This window comes from Topomyia yanbarensis, chromosome 2, assembly GCF_030247195.1.
Source record: "Topomyia yanbarensis strain Yona2022 chromosome 2, ASM3024719v1, whole genome shotgun sequence".
NCBI lineage: Eukaryota > Metazoa > Arthropoda > Insecta > Diptera > Culicidae > Topomyia > Topomyia yanbarensis.
The window spans coordinates 283,074,577-283,093,944 of record NC_080671.1 but is presented as its reverse complement, the minus strand read 5'-3'; the positions used below and the strand labels follow the sequence as shown (position 1 = coordinate 283,093,944).

At 37.3% G+C, this 19,368-nt stretch overlaps 1 protein-coding gene across 4 annotated transcripts in view; it reads left to right on the top strand.

Annotated features, from left to right (window-relative positions):
• LOC131683204 (innexin inx7) overlaps positions 1 to 19,368 on the top strand; it is a 543,289-nt gene that overhangs the window by 339,373 nt on the left and 184,548 nt on the right. For 2 of the 4 annotated variants that reach the window (XM_058965040.1, XM_058965041.1), the window contains exon 3: positions 13,566 to 14,103. The exons of 1 other annotated variant lie outside the window; for it this stretch is intronic. In XM_058965040.1, coding sequence (XP_058821023.1) covers positions 13,566 to 14,103 — 538 coding nt within the window. Of the gene's footprint in view, positions 1 to 13,565; positions 14,104 to 19,032; positions 19,069 to 19,368 lie in introns of all 4 variants that reach the window. One more of the 4 variants, XM_058965042.1, reaches the window with a different exon arrangement.

Genomic DNA, 19,368 nt, shown 5'->3' with positions numbered 1-19,368 from the left:
ACAACACGCTCGCGGAGTGCTTGCTGTTTCGACGCCATCTACGATTAATCTGATAGCACCCGTCGAAAAGAAACATGCCGCCCATTTCTAGGGAGTCCAGAGAGCAATTCTCTTAGAGAGAAAAAACTCTTTAACTCTTTAATGACAGAAAGGTATTGAAATCATTATCATTTTTTTATTGAACACCCGTTATATTTTTAATTGAGTTTTCGCTTTATTCACTCTGCTCCAGAGTTCGATAACTTAATACACTCGAATCTCCCAATTGTACCATCCGATACCTTTTTAATTCTCTCGATAGTACCACGTTATTTCATTTTCCAACTACATGGAAATTGAAAAGAGAAAGAGGTGTTCGTATGTATGTAGCATATGAATGAGCTTAAGTCTGTTTGCAAGAAACTTTGGCAATGGAACAAATCAATGTCGATGAAACAATGATTACCAGAGTTTCTTCTTGGCTTAAATCGTCTTTCAATCCGGGATCCGAAAAATTTTCTTTGGTAGATCTGAGAAGACACATTGATGTTTTTTATGTATTTGGTTCATTGATTTTTCTCGGTGAAATTAAAAAAAACGAAACCTTCTTTCTTCATTGTTACGTTACGTTTCGTCTTACTACGCTTCAGCTATCGTGGGACGCCTACAAACATTTATTTCGAATAATTGTTCAATGTTTGTAGGCGTCCGACGATGGCTGAAGCGTAGTAGGCCGAAACGTAAAAAAAGAAAGAAGGTTTCGTTTTTTAATTTCACTGAGAAAATCAGTAAACCAAATACATAACAATTTTGCGGTGACCAATAAAACATAAATACATTGAAGTTTTGTTGACTCTTCTTCTTCTAGAGTTCTCTTGCTAGTGGCAGTTTTTCGTTTTACTGGAAATCCATTTCATAAAAAGTAAAATGGCGCAACATCAATAACTATCGTGGAATAACCTCGTCGAACGCTCTCTCGAGCTGGTGATTATGGAGTCCCTTTAAAATCAATTCCAGTTCCTAATAAATCTATTTTTCCATCTCAATCGGATCAAAAGATAAATCGCTCTGTTTGTTAACTGTGCAGTGAATCAAACGAATGTTTCTACATACTGTCTGCTATCTACATGTACCGCGCCAGCAGAGCAATCGAAAAATAACAGTTGTCCCAAGCCAGTGTGAACATTAAATCACCGTCACTTTCATCGATGCGGTATCGATCGTTTATTTAAAAATGCGTGAAACTCAGCAGCACAATTTGAACTATCTTTGGTACAATACAGTGATTGTTTGTCCAATTCATCCTTGTGTTCGCGAAGTGGAACAATTAATAAAGGCGCATATTCGTAATGCAGTACCGATAGCATTTAAAACTTTGGACATGGAGAAAAGTTTGGCTATCGGAAAAAACATGCAACACGTCGTTGCACATGACAATGTTAGAATCAAGATACCCGTTTAGATCGACGATGATAAGACTGATGTGCGTCTGGACGATCTATCCCCAGGCCCGACGAGAGGGGGGGTCAGGGGGGGCAACTACCCTGGGGCCCGGGTCTGTTTTGGGGGCCCGCATTTTTAACTGAATTTAATTTATTTTAATTTAATTGTTGAAGTTTATTGTTTCTGTTGCTACTGCAAATATACCACAATCAACTACGTTCCAGTCGTTCCAATGGTTTTCTGAAGTACGTGAACGTAACCCTATTAGATTCATTGAACAGTGCAATTGAACCATTCTTGTTTCATTTATCGTAAATATTTTTGAAAGCGTTCGTAAAAAAAGTTTTAATACGCACAGTACAGTACAAAGTTGTATACAATTTAACATATTCTTAGCTAACTGGAAGAACGACCACTTTGTTTTCAACAGATGGAGATGGCTTTTGGTCACGGTTTTAGCCAATATTATTTTATTTAGTCTATCGCCTACGTTTCGAAGGTCTACGCCTTCATCTTCAGGGCAAAATTATTGTAACCGTTTTTTGCCCTGAAGATGAAGGCGTAGACCTTCGAAACGTAGGCGATAGACCAAATAAAATAATATTGGCTAAAACCGTGACCAAAAGCCATCTCCATCTGTTCATATTCTTAGCTAACTGTTACTAATGAAAGTTGGATATTTTCGGAATGGGGTTGACGAGTAGATGACAAAAATCAATGTATGAAGCCATATTGAAAACCAAGATGGCGAATTCCAGTTAAGATGTCTGTATAACATAAAATATTGACATTTTCGAAATAAGATAATCATAGAATAGATATAGATATAGTGATTTGTGATGCGGATGATATGATTATAGAAAACTTTTCTCAACCAGAAGACACTACAGTTAACTCTCTCTATGTCGATATTGAAGGGACCATCGGCATAGGGAGAGATCGAGATATAGAACACAATGATTTTCTTTGAGACAACTTTTCCTTCAGGACATCATAATACATACCGGGAAATGAATATAGATGCTCGTATTGGGGGGAGTAGGGTAGTAGACGACGGGGTAAATTGCACTCACACTGTAAAATATCAAGTTTGCTGTTTGAGAAGGAATCCCTTATTTGCTGTTTATCATTCTGCCGCACATGTAGGGGAACATGGGGAGACTTGACCAGGTTTTTAGATAAACCTGCATAAATCTCTAAAAAAGTTTTCAATCCTTCCAAAGTCATTGAGATATAATGTATAAAGATATTATTCGTGTTCATAATTTTTTGCGGAATTTTTAACTTACTTTTTCAAAAGTTATAAAAGTTTGTCTGAGATCGTTTTTTTTGTAAAATCTCCCCACTGTGAGGAGACTTGAGGCCTGGGGAGACTTGACCAAGAGAATTTTGAAAAATCAGAACAAAAAATAATGACATAAATAATACTGTAATCCTTTTTTCCATATTGTCGAGGTCATTAGGTAGCAGTAAAAAATATAAAATGGTTGCATTTCATAAATTTCGACTGTGTTTAATGCATTTTCTTTTAAGGATTAACTGTACTGCTTACATTGCATATTAACACGTCACGAAATCAGCCATATTACTACCTACTTTGTTTAGTAGTACAAAAACATATAGACTGATGTTTGATGTGGGATTTTTTTGTGACGTGATTAACTAACAGTAGGTACGACAGCATAGTAAATATCAGAAAATTTTTATCTTTCTTCGGCATATTGCCACTTGGTCATGTCTCCCCATAAAATCTTGGTCAAGTCTCCCCAACATTACAACGATTGCGTTCAATCTCGTGCAAATTTTAGTAATAACTATTTCAATGTTCCGATTTATGAAAAATCATTTCACTAGTTCATAAAGTATAAAATAATGTATGAGTACTTTAGAAGTAATTATTAGACGAGTAGTCCATGTCCATACAAAGTTTGATATAAAATTACATCATTTAACGCAAATTTATTAAATACGGAATATTTCTATAAGGAAAGCATTTTTCATTCCAAACTTTTAAAATTACCTTGACGGACCGAAAGTAGTATAAAAATATTTTTGAATTTTTTTTTAAGAATCTAATAGAACACGTAACAGCCAATAATAGAATTCTGCGCTTGGTCAAGTCTCTCCATGTTACCCTAATTTAAAAATTGTTTTGACCACGAAAGAATGATGGCTGCATTTTGAATATTTTTATAGCACGTTGAAAAAATGCGTAATTTCTAGAAAACCTCGATAGTCGCAGATTAAGATGAATTCGTTTTACAAAGTCTCGTAGGAAAACATTGAATATCCACTTCATCCCAAATCATGTCTTTACTGTCCCTACATGCAGAATATTGATATAGGACTTAGCGCCCTGATCGCCAATTTGCATTTCATTATGTATATGTTTTGTGATGTCCTGAGAGAAAAAAAAACACATCGACATAGAGAGAGAATAATGCAGGCAAATATAAAGCTAGGTACATCGAGATAGGGAGATATCGAGATAGAGAAAATATCGACATAGAGGAGTTTTTATACGTGCGATCTGAAGGGACCTACGAAATAATCGAGATAGAGAAAGATATCGACATAGAGAATATCGACATAGAGAGCGTTAACTGTATCTTGGCCTCCAAAAGGGCATCGCTCATTTACTCGTCAAATCCGCTAAAAATACCCTCATAGTTTATACAGAAATCGTTAGAAATAGCTCCAAGCTACCATTTCTATCATTTACTCGTCAAGCCCATTTCAAAAATTCCCAATTTTTTTTAACCCTATATGCTGGGGTCGGGACTCAAACCCAGGTGCGCTGCGTACAAGGCAATCGATGTACCAACTACGCTACGCCCACCCCAATTCCCAAATTGTTAGGGTTATCGAGATTATTGTTCAATCGGAAGTGTCCATCCTGGATTTCAAAAAGGTACCAAATATTAATTTTCATCATGTACTTGTCAAGCCCGTTTCGGAAATACCAATATTGTTGGGGTTAACGATAATGTTGCTCAAACAATGAATTTTAGTAAGAATGTAAAGCGAACTTTTTCACCCATGGCTTGGTTCGTAAATGGAGGTTCCAGTGTACACATTTTATGAAGAAAAATATGGGAATTTAACTGGATACTTTTTCTACCCATTAGTTTTCACCAAAAGCTGAAACTCTTTCTCTCACAACTCTGTGTCTCAGTCTTTTTAACAGCAGACTTCGCTGTAGGATCCCAGTCATCGTCACCCTCTGAATGTCAGCGCAAATGTAACAAGCGATTCCAAAACCGATTATACCATGTTCAGAAACCGGTAAAGAAAATTCGTTCAGGTCATAGTGACAAGTGCAATAGCTGCATCTAGTACCTCAAAATCAACAGCATGTACCAACAACAAGAAACAAGCCAGCATCAGTGGTGCGAAATTTCATATTTACTTACTTATTTCTGATTAATTTGCTGAAAACAATATTCAGTTTCAACGCTCCCCTCATTCATTCACTTCCAAACTGACTGAAATTTTATGAAGAATAGAATGGTTGAGTGTACAGGAAATATAAATTCATTCACCAACCAAAGCATTCATTTGTTATTATGTGGACAGTTTGAAGGCAGAAGTTCTTTTACATTTTCGAGCATAGCTGAATTGTGTAATTTATATCTGGTGCACTTTGCTTGATAATCCCTCTCAGAGCTAGCATAGAAACAAGGTTCAGTTTGCTTCTGAAACCGAACATATGCGGACATAAATGCTTTGTACCGAAAAAGCGAAGGACGAGGGAAACAAACCAAACATTCGATTCATCGCGGCGGGCATGAATTGAATTTTGTTTCTCTTTCAAGCTCACGCAGGGATGTCAATTTTTCTAAGCTCTGATTCTGGGCAGCATTAACGATGGTAGCATTAACGTGAGTCAAGGGAGCATGAGCGATGGCGATATGGACTGTATGGCAACGCCGCAAAAAAGGATTCCAATTGCAATGGCAAGTCGGACGTAAGTCATTCTGATGGCAAGCCACAAATATTCTTTTATAAATTTTTATTTTTTCCATCTATTATATGTTTAAAATCTATTACATGTTTGAGCTAACGCATTGAATCGTGTCAAATCAACAATTTTCATAAAAAAATAGTTTAATTGAAACAATTGCATCCGTATAATTTCTCTAATCGGTATTGAAATAAGATGACTATGATAGGGCCCGTCAGTACTTCAAACCCCGGGGCCCGGCGCGGCTCTCGACGGCCCTGTCTATCCCCGCGTACTACCAATAAATTCACTACAACCATCATGTCGGAGCACGTAACGGTGAAAGTTTGAAACCTGAGAAAACTTTTTTCCAGGTATATATAATGGTGTTCGTATCGTGAGAATGCAAGTTACGAAACCTATTGCTTTATACCTGAAACTTCAATACGTATTTCGTGTAAGCAAATCGCAAATCACGCTGTGCACATATGAAGGCCAGATCCCTACGTGCCAAACCATGTGCGAAAGTAGTGCTCAAACTGATACTACCAACACCAACCTATCCGCAAAGGTGGGTTTTGCAACTGTTTCTATCCTAGCTCTCAGATCGAGAGAAAATGGTTTTCATTGGAGATTGCCAGATATCGCGCAGGGAAGCTAATAGGGACCGTTGATGCTTCGGTTTGACTTCAGTGACGTGTATTTAGTGCTGAAAACTCGCCGGTTCCTGCACAAACGATCTCATAATATTTCGTCTCATTTGCTCAGTTCAGGATATCCCATTTCTCCGACAACAGCATGAAACTTTCGCTTGTAGTGGTGTAGCAAGAACTGCGTTTGTGTGTGTGTGTGTGTGTAAATCCGAAAAAGCACGGCGATAGAATTCACACGAAAAAATTTCTGATAGAGCTCTTCCCCACAGAACTCTTTTACTGCCGAAGCTTTGCCTGCCAGACCCAAGCACTTTGTAACTGCCGAAAACCTTTGGATAAGACACAGTCGATTGAGTGGTAACGGGGAGAGGCAGTCCCCTTTCAACTGTCCTGGTTTTTTACGCGCCTCATATGGTCACCCTACTTCATCACAGCTCTCAATATGGAACTTTTCTTTTGAATATATTTTTGGACAGACCAGCCTATTTTTACTAGATGGATCAGCCAAATAATGCCAATCACCTAGTGAGATACTTGATTGATTAATAGATGTGATAGATAAAATTAATTTGCACGCACTTGAAAAAAGCTACATTTTTAATGTCACCGTGGTCGTGGCCTGTATACAACCCTTTAATTTTTGGATGGTGATGACCCTCACCCGGGGCTTTATTGTTACATGATAAGAGAGCAAGTGAGAACTCCACCATCGTAAACGGTGTTTCGTTCGCGGTATTGTAAGGCAACGCGGCGCGGTAGATTTTCTGTGCCGGGGCGGAATCCGGACAAACCTTCTTGGCGAAATCAAATATCCAACGGTTTGAATATTCCACGCTCTCGTTAGTACTGTTTCGGTTTCGCATACGTCGGGCCGTGCCCCAAAGAGTGCTCATCGATGTTTCGCTTGTTAACCCGTCGACAAACCGGCGCCAGTAACTGCGTTTCTTAGCTTTCATTAAATTTTTCATTCGCTTTTCTAATATCGCGTACACTCGATAACTAGCAACTAACCCGTCGTTCCGGAAGGTTTTATACGCGGCAGCTTTCTCCGCGTACACGTCTGAGCACTCTTTGTCCCACCACGGGTTGGGAGAACGTTTTTGGGTGTTCACGTCGGGTACTCGTTTCGTCTGAGTTTGAATCGCGGTATCGAGAATCGAGTTGGACAATATAAGTCTTCCTCCGGGGGAAGTACCTGTGTTGAATCGATAGTTTTGGATATCTCAGCAGCGTAGCTCTTCCAATCAATGTTTCGTGTGAGGTCATAGGGAACATTGATTGGTGCCGATGGTCTTGAACCAGTGGTGATTGCAATTACAATTGGTAAGTGGTCACTACCGTGGGGATCAGATATTACCTTCCACTTGCAATCTAACCTTAGTGATGTCGAGCATAAAGATATGTCCAGTGCACTTGCTTGCGCAGGTGGTCTAGGAATCCGTGTCATTTCCCCTGTGTTCAGAATTGTCATATTGAAGTTGTCACAAAGGTCTTGAATTGTCGAAGATCGATTATCGTCGTATAGACAGCCCCACACCGTACCGTGAGAGTTAAAGTCTCCAAGAAGGTGTTCAATCACGTTGGAGAATCTTCGATATCCCATCATAGCCCTAGGAGGAATGTAAATAGAAGCAATGCAAAAATCTTTGCCTTTGATTGTTGTTTGACAAGCGACAACTACAATGCCTGGCGTCGAAGGGAGGTTGATTCGATTGAAAGAGTAGCACTTTTTGATCCCTAAAAGTACCCTTCCATATGAGTCTTCTCGATCCAATCGAATAATATTAAAATCGTGGAAGTTGAGTATAATTAAGTTGTTTATTGTTTGAAGTAGCCAACTCTATTTTATATTCTTCTTGATGAAAATTAACGATGAAACGTCTACCTGTTCAATAATGAAAAAAATAATTAGAATCAGTCAACATGCCATTGAGATATGGCCTTTTGAAGTACATTCCAACTTTCATTTATTTTTTTTAAATTACACATTATATTTAACGTTTGGTAGACAACCCTATTTTCATATTTTTTCAGTGCACCATATAAATAACACCATTTGTACATTACATTTATGTAATTAAATCGCAAGGGTTTCCTTTAAAAATCGCGACACGTATAAACGATCTAAATAGTTAATGGACAAACATGGATTCACGCTTGAAGTCTGGTAGAAAACCCATCTATGACCGCATACCACATCCAAACCGTTATAACTTTCGATTCCGTCAATGAAATATTTTCAAACTTGCAAGGGATATACTTGATTACTATATCTTTCGAATGCCATGTACTAAATAAGTAGACAAATATTTTTTTGTTTATAGAGATTGGACCAAACCCGTGCTGGTAGCCTTCACCCAAAACGGTGAGCTCAGATTTTCTGTTTTTGGGCTCACAATCTCATTCCCAAAAGCAATCCTTTTTGAACATTGAGCTGTTCGCGCACAATTCGGGATGAGCGCAACGCTCACGCAAAAAAAACGATGACACACCCTCACACACAAGGAAACTTTGTTAGTATTTAGTTTCGTATCTTTCTTCTACACCTTACATTCCCCCCACCCAACCACCACAAGCAATGTCATCACCATTGCTGCTGCATTGCATTTTGTTTTGTTTCATTCTTTTCTTCGCTGCTATAAATAGCTCGTGACCTGAAACTTCTAGTAAAAAAAATTTTATATCAGATTCAAGATTAGAACCGACAAACTTCTAATCGGTAAAAACACCTCTTTATTGCCCGTACCATGACGACACACTGGTGGAGTAGTATAATGGCGTATATAAAGCTTCACACTTATGATGAGTGAGATAATATCGTTTGCATCCCGTCGCCGCGTCGGTATTTCAGCATCGTCATTGACGCATTTTGCTTTGTACCATTTCCCCGCTGTTATTAATATTTTGTTTGTATGTATGTGTTGGGAACTAAGCCTTACTAGAAAAAAGATTAACGGGTAGCATCAAGACTGGAACCTTATGCCATAACGACACATAATGAGCAGTCGTTCGAAAGGGCTATATAAACTTCGCATCATTGCAGCAGTGATCACAAATGGGACAGTATGGAGACGATGGTATGTGTTATTCAAGTTATCCCTGCACTACATGAGCCAACAGTGTGTAGCTATGGGGTACGATATTGTATTCCACAAGTATGAGGTTGGTTTAACACTAATGCATCGTTTGGGAGCTTTTCGCTCACAGTTTGAGAGCGAGAAAAACAGAATCAATTCCGCTCTCAACGATTCGTTTTGGGTGTTATGAAACGTATCATAAAACTTCAAATCGCCATATCTCTCGAATCCCTCGATGGATCATTTTGAAATTCACTGAGAAGATGTTTGGATACTGTATCTTTCGAATGCCGTATGACAAATGTATGGTCATTTTTTTTAGTTAATAACGGTTTTAGGAACACCGTGTTTCGAATGTATACATTACAATTTTATTATACATGACTTGACAACTATATACAAGAAAAGAAATCAATATTCGAGTTCTAAAATTTTGCAAAAGAAAAACCAGCCAAGGTAATATTGAATTGAAAAAAGGAGCGAAATCGGTTAAGTCCCAAAAAGTCGATTTTTATAAAAAAAATTCGAGGTGACATAAAATCTCGACGTTTCATGCATTTTAAAGATGTTCATCAAAAATACGAATTCGATTTCTGAAATTTCATGGGGTCCTCCCCCTTGAAAAAAATTTTGAGATCCGGCTTACATGAGAATTTCATATGTGACCGGACGGTTTAGTCTATATTTCCGGAACCACATAAGCGAGCTGTGCGAAATTTTATAGACATCTGTGGGGATATTATAGCTATCATTTGGGACTAAGTTTGTGAAAATCAGCCCAACCATTTCCGGGAAACTAATGTGAGTTCGTTAATTTTGAAAGATGGCGGTTTTTCCCGGGCACTTCCGGAATCGTCTATGGTGGTCAATGTAGTCAACGAAAGTTTGGTTGGCCGTCGGTGACCTAGAACTGCAAATTTAAGTTGTAAGAGAGACATTTTAGCTAAATTTTTACCTTTTTACATTTCTTATAAAAGAAATGTATAGAATTCGCTCAAACTTTCAAGATTTTTTCTGAGGCGCGGGGGGCGAGTCTTATATACCAATCGACTCAGCTCGACGATTTAGAACAATGTCTGTGTGTGTATGTACCGGACAAACTCTCATTCATGTTTCTCAGCAATGGCTGAACCGATCTCATCCAAACCAATTTTAAATGAAAGACCTATCAAACAGTAAGAACGTTATTAATTTGTTTTTGATTCTGATGTTTAGTTTCCAAGATATGAATGTTTGAATGTGTAAAAATGGCGTTCTTTGCAGTTTTTTAATTATCTCCCGAAATTGATAACATAGATTAATACTTTTTACATTTTAACGACATTCAACTAGCTAGAGATTACTGGGTAGGGAAAGTTATGAAACTTAGAGCCATAGTACTCAAGTGAGAGCAAGGATGTGAAGTAAACAGATCGGAAAACTAGAAGTGGCGGGGCCATTAGAACAGGCTGAATATCGTACGGGCTTAATCATTGTATTCTGTTTATGAAGGTCGAGCTTAGGCAGAATAACTACGAATCACCCGAGTTCACTAACATGTGTCCTGATAAAGGTAGACGTGTCTATCTTTACCGTGACAACCGATATTTAACATTAAATGCGGACGAAAGATTTTTATCATTTCCCATTGCCAGAAATATGACCAAAAACATGCAATCTATTATTAACGCCAAGACGGCTTGTTTTAGGTCAAAAGTATCTTCGGAGAATTTAATGAAGGCAATATGCCCTTTTTTGGTATTGTGCTTTTGCTGATTAATCCCTTTGAGTGAGATATTTTCAAAAAAATTTCTTGGAAGTGATTATATCGAAATGATGCCTACAGCAAATTTGTAGCTCTTACTTTTGCGAATAACTTTACTGAAGACTTCAAATATCTATTATGAATACTTTAAAAGTTATGGCTTGTTGTTTGTTGATTTCTCTTTGTCGCCTATTTATTGTTCAATATAGTAATAATCCATTGAAATAAGCCAAACATTATTTCGATAAAACGAATTTTGTATTTCATTTTTCTATCTACAATCGCTAGAAATAATCACTGAACACTTTCAAGTTGTCTGGAAGGAACTTGATAACTTATCAGTGCAAAAATGTTCATTTGTGCGAACCTTCTCACTGCAATTTTTCTAACTTATAACCATCGGATCGATCTGAAACATATTGGAAAATGAAAAGCGAAATAAATAACTCCAAGCAACGGCGTAGTCAAGAGAAGGTTATGGACTTTAACACCATACAACCCCCTCCCCCCACAACCAAAAAAAATATTGGATTGAGGTTGAAAATTTATTGATGCTGACTGATTTAATTCAGTATTACAATAACAATTATCTGATCCGTGCATTGATAACCTGTTGTTGTAAACATCATGAGGACTTTTGAAAAAATTTCTGAATGGGGTCCTGATATGTAACTGATCTATTGGTCTTGATTTCACAGTTGTCTAATAGCATCAATATCAAATTCCTGCCTGAAAACATTCCAATGGAAAATTCCAGAGTCTATAATCAATCATAATCCTCAGATTTCTTTTCAAATTGAGCTCGCTTTTGTAGAGATGTACTGTAATAAAGGTCTTTATTTAATGGGAAGCGAAGTTAATATTGATTTAATGTCTATGAAACATAGAACTGAACATAGTGAGGGGTTGCTAGTTTAAAATTAAAACTAGTTTAAAATTTGAAACTAGTTGAAAATTTTATGCAGGAACTGGAACTCCCGGATCTTTCTACATGATCCGCTACTGGTTTCAAGCGATGTTTCAATATCACATAGTATTTCAAGATCGTGGCTGTCGATCCATTGTATGTATGTGCAAATCGTACTGAACATGTAATATTCATTTCCACCATTGTATTGAACATAAACAGTCATGGAATCGTAGTCTGGACAAATGAGAAAAGCACAATTGTACCACTAGGTGGATTAAAACAGGTTTTTATTTTGGGAATGCGTCGAGTTGAGACAAAAACGTAATATGATTAGTAACGATGATAACACTTTCCGAATGTAGAGAGAAATTTATGAAAAATTGCGTTTTCCAATCGACTCTAGCAGGTCCTTATCGATTTTGATGAGAATTTGATTTTTGTTGTATGACCAATTATATGTATAGGTCAAATCTTCAAAAACAGAAATTTAAGGTCAAGATAGCATCATTTTGAAACCGCCAATTTCGGAGAACTGGAAGACTGGAAGATTGGAGAACGGGAAGACTGGAGAACTGGAAGACTTTAGAACTGGAAGACTGGAGAACTGGAAGTCTGGAAAACTTGAAGACTGGAGAACTGGAAGACTGGAGAACTGGATGACTGGAGAACTGGAAGACTGGAGAACTGGAAGACTGGAGAATTGGAAGACTGGATAGCTGGAAGACTGGATAGCTGGAAGACTGGAGTACTGGTAGACTGGAAAACGGGAAGACTGGAGAACTGGAAGACTGGAGAACTGGAAGACTGAAGAACTGGATACTGGAATGTGGAAGACTGGAGAAGTGGAAGACTGGAGAACTGGATGACTGGAGAACTGGAAGACTCGAGAACTGGAAGACTGGAGAACTGGAAGACTGGAGAACGGGAGGACTGGAGAACTGGAAGACTGGAAAACGGGAAGACTGGAGAATTGGAAGACTGGATAGCTGGAAGACTGGAGTACTGGTAGACTGGAAAACGGGAAGACTGGAGAACTGGAAGACTGGAGAACTGGAAGACTGAAGAACTGGATACTAGAATGTGGAAGACTGGAGAACTGGAAGACTGGAGAACTGGAAGACTGGAGAACTGAATGACTGGAGAACTGGAAGACTCGAGAACTGGAAGACTGGAGAACTGGAAGACTGGAGAACGGGAGGACTGGAGAACTGGAAGACTGGAAAACTGGAAGACTGGAGAACTGGAAGACTGGAGAACTGGAAGACTGGAGAACTGAATGACTGGAGAACTGGAAGACTCGAGAACTGGAAGACTGGAGAACTGGAAGACTGGAGAACGGGAGGACTGGAGAACTGGAAGACTGGAAAACTGGAAGACTGGAGAACTGGAAGACTGGAGAACTGGCAGACTGGAGAAATGCAAGACTGGAGAACTGGATTTAATGCAACACCTTCCGAAACTCTAGCGAAATTTCCTTCCAGCACCAGCGGCTGCTCATTCGAGGAGCCATACGCGCGAGTGCCTAATGGTTAAAAGAAATGTTAATCGGCATATAAACCCTTTAGCGAATCTATTTGTTTATGACACTTTTTTCATATGAATTGTCCAAATAGATGGACGAATGAGAATAGGCTCGAACACCTCAACAAACTGAAGAATACAATCGAAAAAAGAATATCTTCAACAAATGGGGTGAGGTGAGTCTGTCACTCTACTCCGCCACTTAATTAAGAAGTACAAACTAAAACTAACATTTATTTGATGCTGGTAGAATCTTACATTTGAAAAAAAAAACAATTTTTGTAATGTGTTTTAGGAGGAAAAATCAAACGGCTTGTAGACGGACTGAAAATGGTGGAAATATCAAATTTCTACGAGCGAAACAATAGCATAACATTTGAAACGAAATACACACTACGATCCAAATTTGAATTGAATAAAAAATTGGATATAGCACGTGACGCGTTTCACAAACACATCTTAATTAATCAGTTATGGGCTTTCAAGCTAGTATTCTGTGAAACGCTAAATCTACTTAACGTGCTAACACAAGTTTGGTTCACCAATAAATTTCTTAGTGGGCGTTTCTATCATCTCGGATTAGATTTCATCGAAGAAGATTTTACTGGAACAATGGATGTATTGGATACAGTCTTCCCTAAAGTGACAAAATGTCACTTTCATAAGTATGGACCTTCTGGTACAATTCAAAAACACGATGCCCTATGTGTGATGGCTTTGAACGTAATCAATGAAAAGATTTTCACGTTCCTGTGGTTTTGGTACGCAATTGTTATTATTGTGTCTATTAGTGCACTAATATGGAGATTGATTACATTATGGCAACATAGCAGGTAAAGTATTGAGCGACAATAGCAGTAATGCCAACGAAAAGTTTCCGAAAATACCAACGAAAAGTTTCCGAAGGTGTCGAAAATCATGTTTTATGGCAAAATACAGATCCGAATACGATACAATTGATACGTGCTGTACTCACATTCTTTGCTTGAATTACTTAACAAAAAACATTGTTGAAAAATAAGGGAATAAAACACTCACTGTGGATTGAATATTTTGAATATTATAGCTGTTAGACATTTGGGAGGTCTCATCTACATTTATCGCTCGATTTTTTCGAAAGTCTGTTTGCCAAGCATTTAAGTGATTTATTATGGGTTTTTACTTAAATGTAAACACTCACATGTATCACAAGTGTATGGTGATGACAAAACATGTAGGTATGATTCGTTACAATTATGCATAGAAGATTATATATGCAAGGAACGTGAAATTTGGTTCGTTATATCATTTAAAAACCTGTTTTAATCCACCTAGCGGTGCAATTGTGCCTTTCTCAATCATGAACACGAGAATTTTTTAGTTGCTTATATTTATTAAAAGCTTTCCACGGTGTTCCTAAAACCGTTATTAACAAAAAATGACCATAAATTTGTCATACGCCATTCGAAAGATGCAGTATCCAAGCATCTTCTCAGTGAATTTCAAAATGATCCATCGAGGGATTCGAGAGAAATTGCAATTTGAAGTTTCATGACACGTTTCATGAGGCTATCAGCAAACACCCACGGGTTTGGTCCTATCTCTACAAACAAAATTTTTTTGTCTACTTATTTAGTACATAGTATTCGACAGATATAGTAATCAAGTATATCCCCTGCAAGTTTGAAAATATTTCATTGACGGAATCTAAATTTATAATGGTTTGGATGTGGTACGCGGTCATAGATGGGTTTTCTACCCGACTTCAAGCGTGAATCCATGTTTGTCTATTGACTATTTAGATCGTTTATACGTGTCGCGGTTTTTTAAGGAAAACCATACCATTTAATTACATAAATATAATGTACAAAAGGTGTTATTTATATGGTGCAATGAAAAAATATGAAAATAGGGTTGCCTACCAAACGTTAAATATAATGTGAAAACTAAAAAAATGAATAAAAGTTGGAATGTTTACTTCAAAAGGCCATATCTCAATGGTTTGTTGACCGATTCTAATTATTTTTTTCATTATTGAACAGGTAAACGTTTCATTGTTAATTTACATTAAGAAGAATATAAAACAGTCATCTACATCAATAAATAGGCGATACAGTTAATCTCAACTATATGTATTATCATTATTTAGTAAATGTTTTTGTTTTAAAAATAGCTGCCTATCCATTTTTATATACTAGTTGATTGCAACATCTGAATGTCAAATTCTCATGATAAGTTAAATTCGACAATGAAACTGACAATAGTTAGAGATATGAGCAGATGAACTTGTACTAATAACATCCCCTTTGACCAGTTTTAACATCTTTCAACAGTAGATACAGAACACTAGATAAGGATTGTCGCTGGTGTTCCCATTGTTTTCGCCTCGGAACATGTTTGTTTTGCTTCCGGTATATATCTGTCAAAGTATCGAAAGTCTCTCTAGTAAAAGTTTTTGGTCTACACTTTTGGTACACACAGAAAAATGGCCTGTTTGTAACAACAAACTGTTTAGTTAAATTTCAAATTGGTAAAATGCGGAGATTGCATATTTTTCATTTCTGTCTTTTATTCTGATGTGATCTTTATACATCCAAGACCGAAAATGTCCAATGCATAAAATTTACAGTAGGAAACCTGAAGTAAACAAAAAGCTATGCTGTCGATCACGAAATAAAATTTCCCTTGGACACCGGTGTATATCTGTAAAATTCTCAGTATCTTCCTGCATGTAAAAAAATGTTAAGTGTGTAAAAATATCCTTCGTCTAGACGTAGATTCACCGCTTATTGAGGAAAAATAGTATAAAAAATTAAAAATCCCAATTTTTGGGAACTGTCAACATCCGACGCTCTAATTAGCTGTATATGTAAGTATCAAAGAGACGAGAGATTAAGTGAAAGCAATTTTAAATAAAAAATATACAATTAATTAACTTTTAGAGATTGTTTATTTAGCTACTTTCCATTTTTAATACTACTCGATCCGGCAAAATAATTTATTGTCCGGCAAAAATAACTAATTTTTTCGCGAAATGTCTTATTTTCTCTTTTCGGGCTGCTTCAGAGATCCGTTTGCAGATATGGTGACTTCTGATGATAAGGTATAGTCGAGTAATCAGTTTTACTAACAAAAATTTGTGGTTCTCATTCGGCGGGCACATAAGGACGTGTTCGTCCAAGTTGGAAAAAATATTCGGATGCTGGTCAAAAATAAGCGCAATTATTCGATTCTGTAATCCAACAGGTGATATAGACCCAAGTTCAATCGAATTCTGTTCTGCTCGTAACACTTGTTCCGCCATTTTGCACGATAATACGACGTTTTTTTGAGGGGTATGCAATCCTCCACCTCCGTGTTTCTTTATTTCAATTAATCTAGAGTAGTCTATTTACTCTGTTTGCAAACCACTTAAACACCCACCGCATTTAACTGACGTATATAATTTTCGCTCCACGTACCCAGCTACAACTATATCTATATCGATTTGATCAAGGTCAGTGAGTTTGAAATCATCAAGTAGCCATTCTTCGAAAACATTTACATTATCATCATTATGGGCACAAGTCTTAATGGCACTGGAAACAGTAAAAATTGCAAATTCGGAACAGTCTTGCATTGTTGAATTCCCGTTGCGCGTAAGTTTAAGTTCTCTGTTAACTAGTAGTGCTCTAAAACTATATGCAAACTGTTTGGTTGTAGGATTATCGTTGAACCCACCTCTGGCTCGGATCAACGAAAAAGTTTGCTCAATATGATTTTGCGACATTTTATAAGTCAATAAGTATTCTATTGGACTCCGCTTGTTATAAATATATTCAAAATAAAGAACGTTTACTGACTCAATATCAACTAGAAACCCAAGGAAACCAGTATAGTTCGCTGAGTCCAATATAAATTTCTTGGATCCATTATCGTCGATCGATAACTGAGCAATATATGTGTTGAAGAGCAATATGGGCGACGAAACTCACACCCAAATTTGGATTTTGAGTTTAGTATATCAAATAAGTTATTGAATGTTCGTAGGAAATCAACAGTTGCCTGCGCCCCTTGAAATTCATCAACATTTCGCTCCATTAAGTATTCCAGTGCATTCGCAACACTGTTACTAAATAATTGTATTGCCAACTTCGACTTCATTTTGTTTTTGGCAAATTGTATGTGTTCCTTCCGTAGCTTATTTCCGATGTGCAAACCTTTACGCAGTTCATATTCTTCCAATGCAACTAAATAATCGAATTTTATTAAACGACCTCTATCGTCGTAAAAAATTTGTTTAGCAGCAAATGTATTACGTACTAGTTTTAGCATATGCACTGCATCCATGATGATGCATACATTTCCAATCCCACTGGGGTGAGGGAACGTAGATCGCATATTTTGTTCTTTAAGAACTGCTCCTAACAGCTCCATGCATCGCAAATTAGTTCGCGTACCATCGAAGGTAAGAGAAGGCACGATAATTTTGTGATCATGCAAGGCCATCAAAACTTGTGAAATCAGGACATTTTTGTTCTCAGCAGACAGACCAGATGTGAAGTGGTAGGATATGGGACATTTGAAGTGGTCGTTGATCGCGGTTACAATAAATGTCAACGCATCTGATGCTAATGCATGTTTCGTTCCAATGTCAAATCCAACATCCACATAACCTCCAGTTGATCCATCATGGTTAGTGAAACACTGTTTTCGAATTGACATCTCGTCCATCACCAAATTTCCGTACAACTTTCCTCCGAATGATTCTGCTCTTTTTACTTTACGATCGACAATCTCCAAAGCAGTCTCTGAGATTCCAGGGCCACATTTCACTACTTTATACCATCGAGAAATAGTGGATATATCGGGAAGATCATTTCCAGTGCACAATTGTTGCTTTGTGAATTCATATGCTGCTGGAGAATGGAAATGTAGACCCATAGCGAACGATCTGATATCCTCAGAGTAAACTTTCCCATCTTTGGTATTTGTTACCATTCTGTACAAAACTTTTGATTTGTGGTTCTTTATCATCTAGAATAAATATTGTTATTACCTAGCGCACTACTATATTTGGTTGAAGAATCTACTTGTAAACACTGATCACCTGAAGCATTCGATATAAGTTGCTGGCGAGCTGTATCTAACTCTGTCTGTAGCTTTTTAATTTGTAGTTTGTACCGTTTCTCCATTTTTTCTTTCGAGGTTCTCATTGCACGTAACTTTTCTGATGCCACTTCAAAGCACTCCTTTGATCGCTCTGGATTGTAGAAGTCAGCTTCTTGCGCATCACTAGGATAACGAATTTTTTTCGGTTGTGTTTTATTTTTGTCGTTTTGATTCTCATACTCAACAGCAGCTCTAAAATAATGCAGAAGAATGTTTATTTTTTCATTATTGAATTAAAGCTTCGCGCACCGTTTTGAACTACGATCAGCTGGATTCGACCTAAACGTGATAGAATATAATTATTGTAACAGACTTTAATTTTTTTTATCTTAATAATACTTGCCACACGGGAGATTCTCGGGTTCCCATTTGCTGGTTAGACACGTTTGACAACACCAATCTTTCCACGTGAACATTTGCGGTGATGGGAAATTCCTCCGTGAATTCTTGTTCAGCACACATTTGTCTATCTTTGGCACTAGACATCAGGGGGGGTTTACAAGTAACATCTGTAGGATTTGTGTTGAGCGCTTCCCGCTTATGATGAATTTGATTTCTAGAATAATATAAAATGTTGGCGTTGAAATCATAAGTCACTTTACTCTTACAAGATTTTATCTTCAATCACGCAGGGAACGGCAGTACAATGAAGATATTTCCTGTTTCCGGTATGTATAAAATCGTTATCCCGAAAATGAAGTGAGCAAATGTAAACATTCTTTGCGGCAATCGTTATCCCGTCACCGTAATTTTTAGAACCGATTTCCAAATATTTATTTGCCTTTCATCCTGTGGAATTCTATAAAATGAAAGGACCAAACTTGCATAACTATTTTATCTATATATTAAATAATTCTCACCTGTGGAACGATACTGCACGACTAGCTCGTTCATCGTCAATACCGCAACTGTTTACACAACATTTACGTCTTCTGCTCATAAATATTGATGAATACAAATGTTTTCTG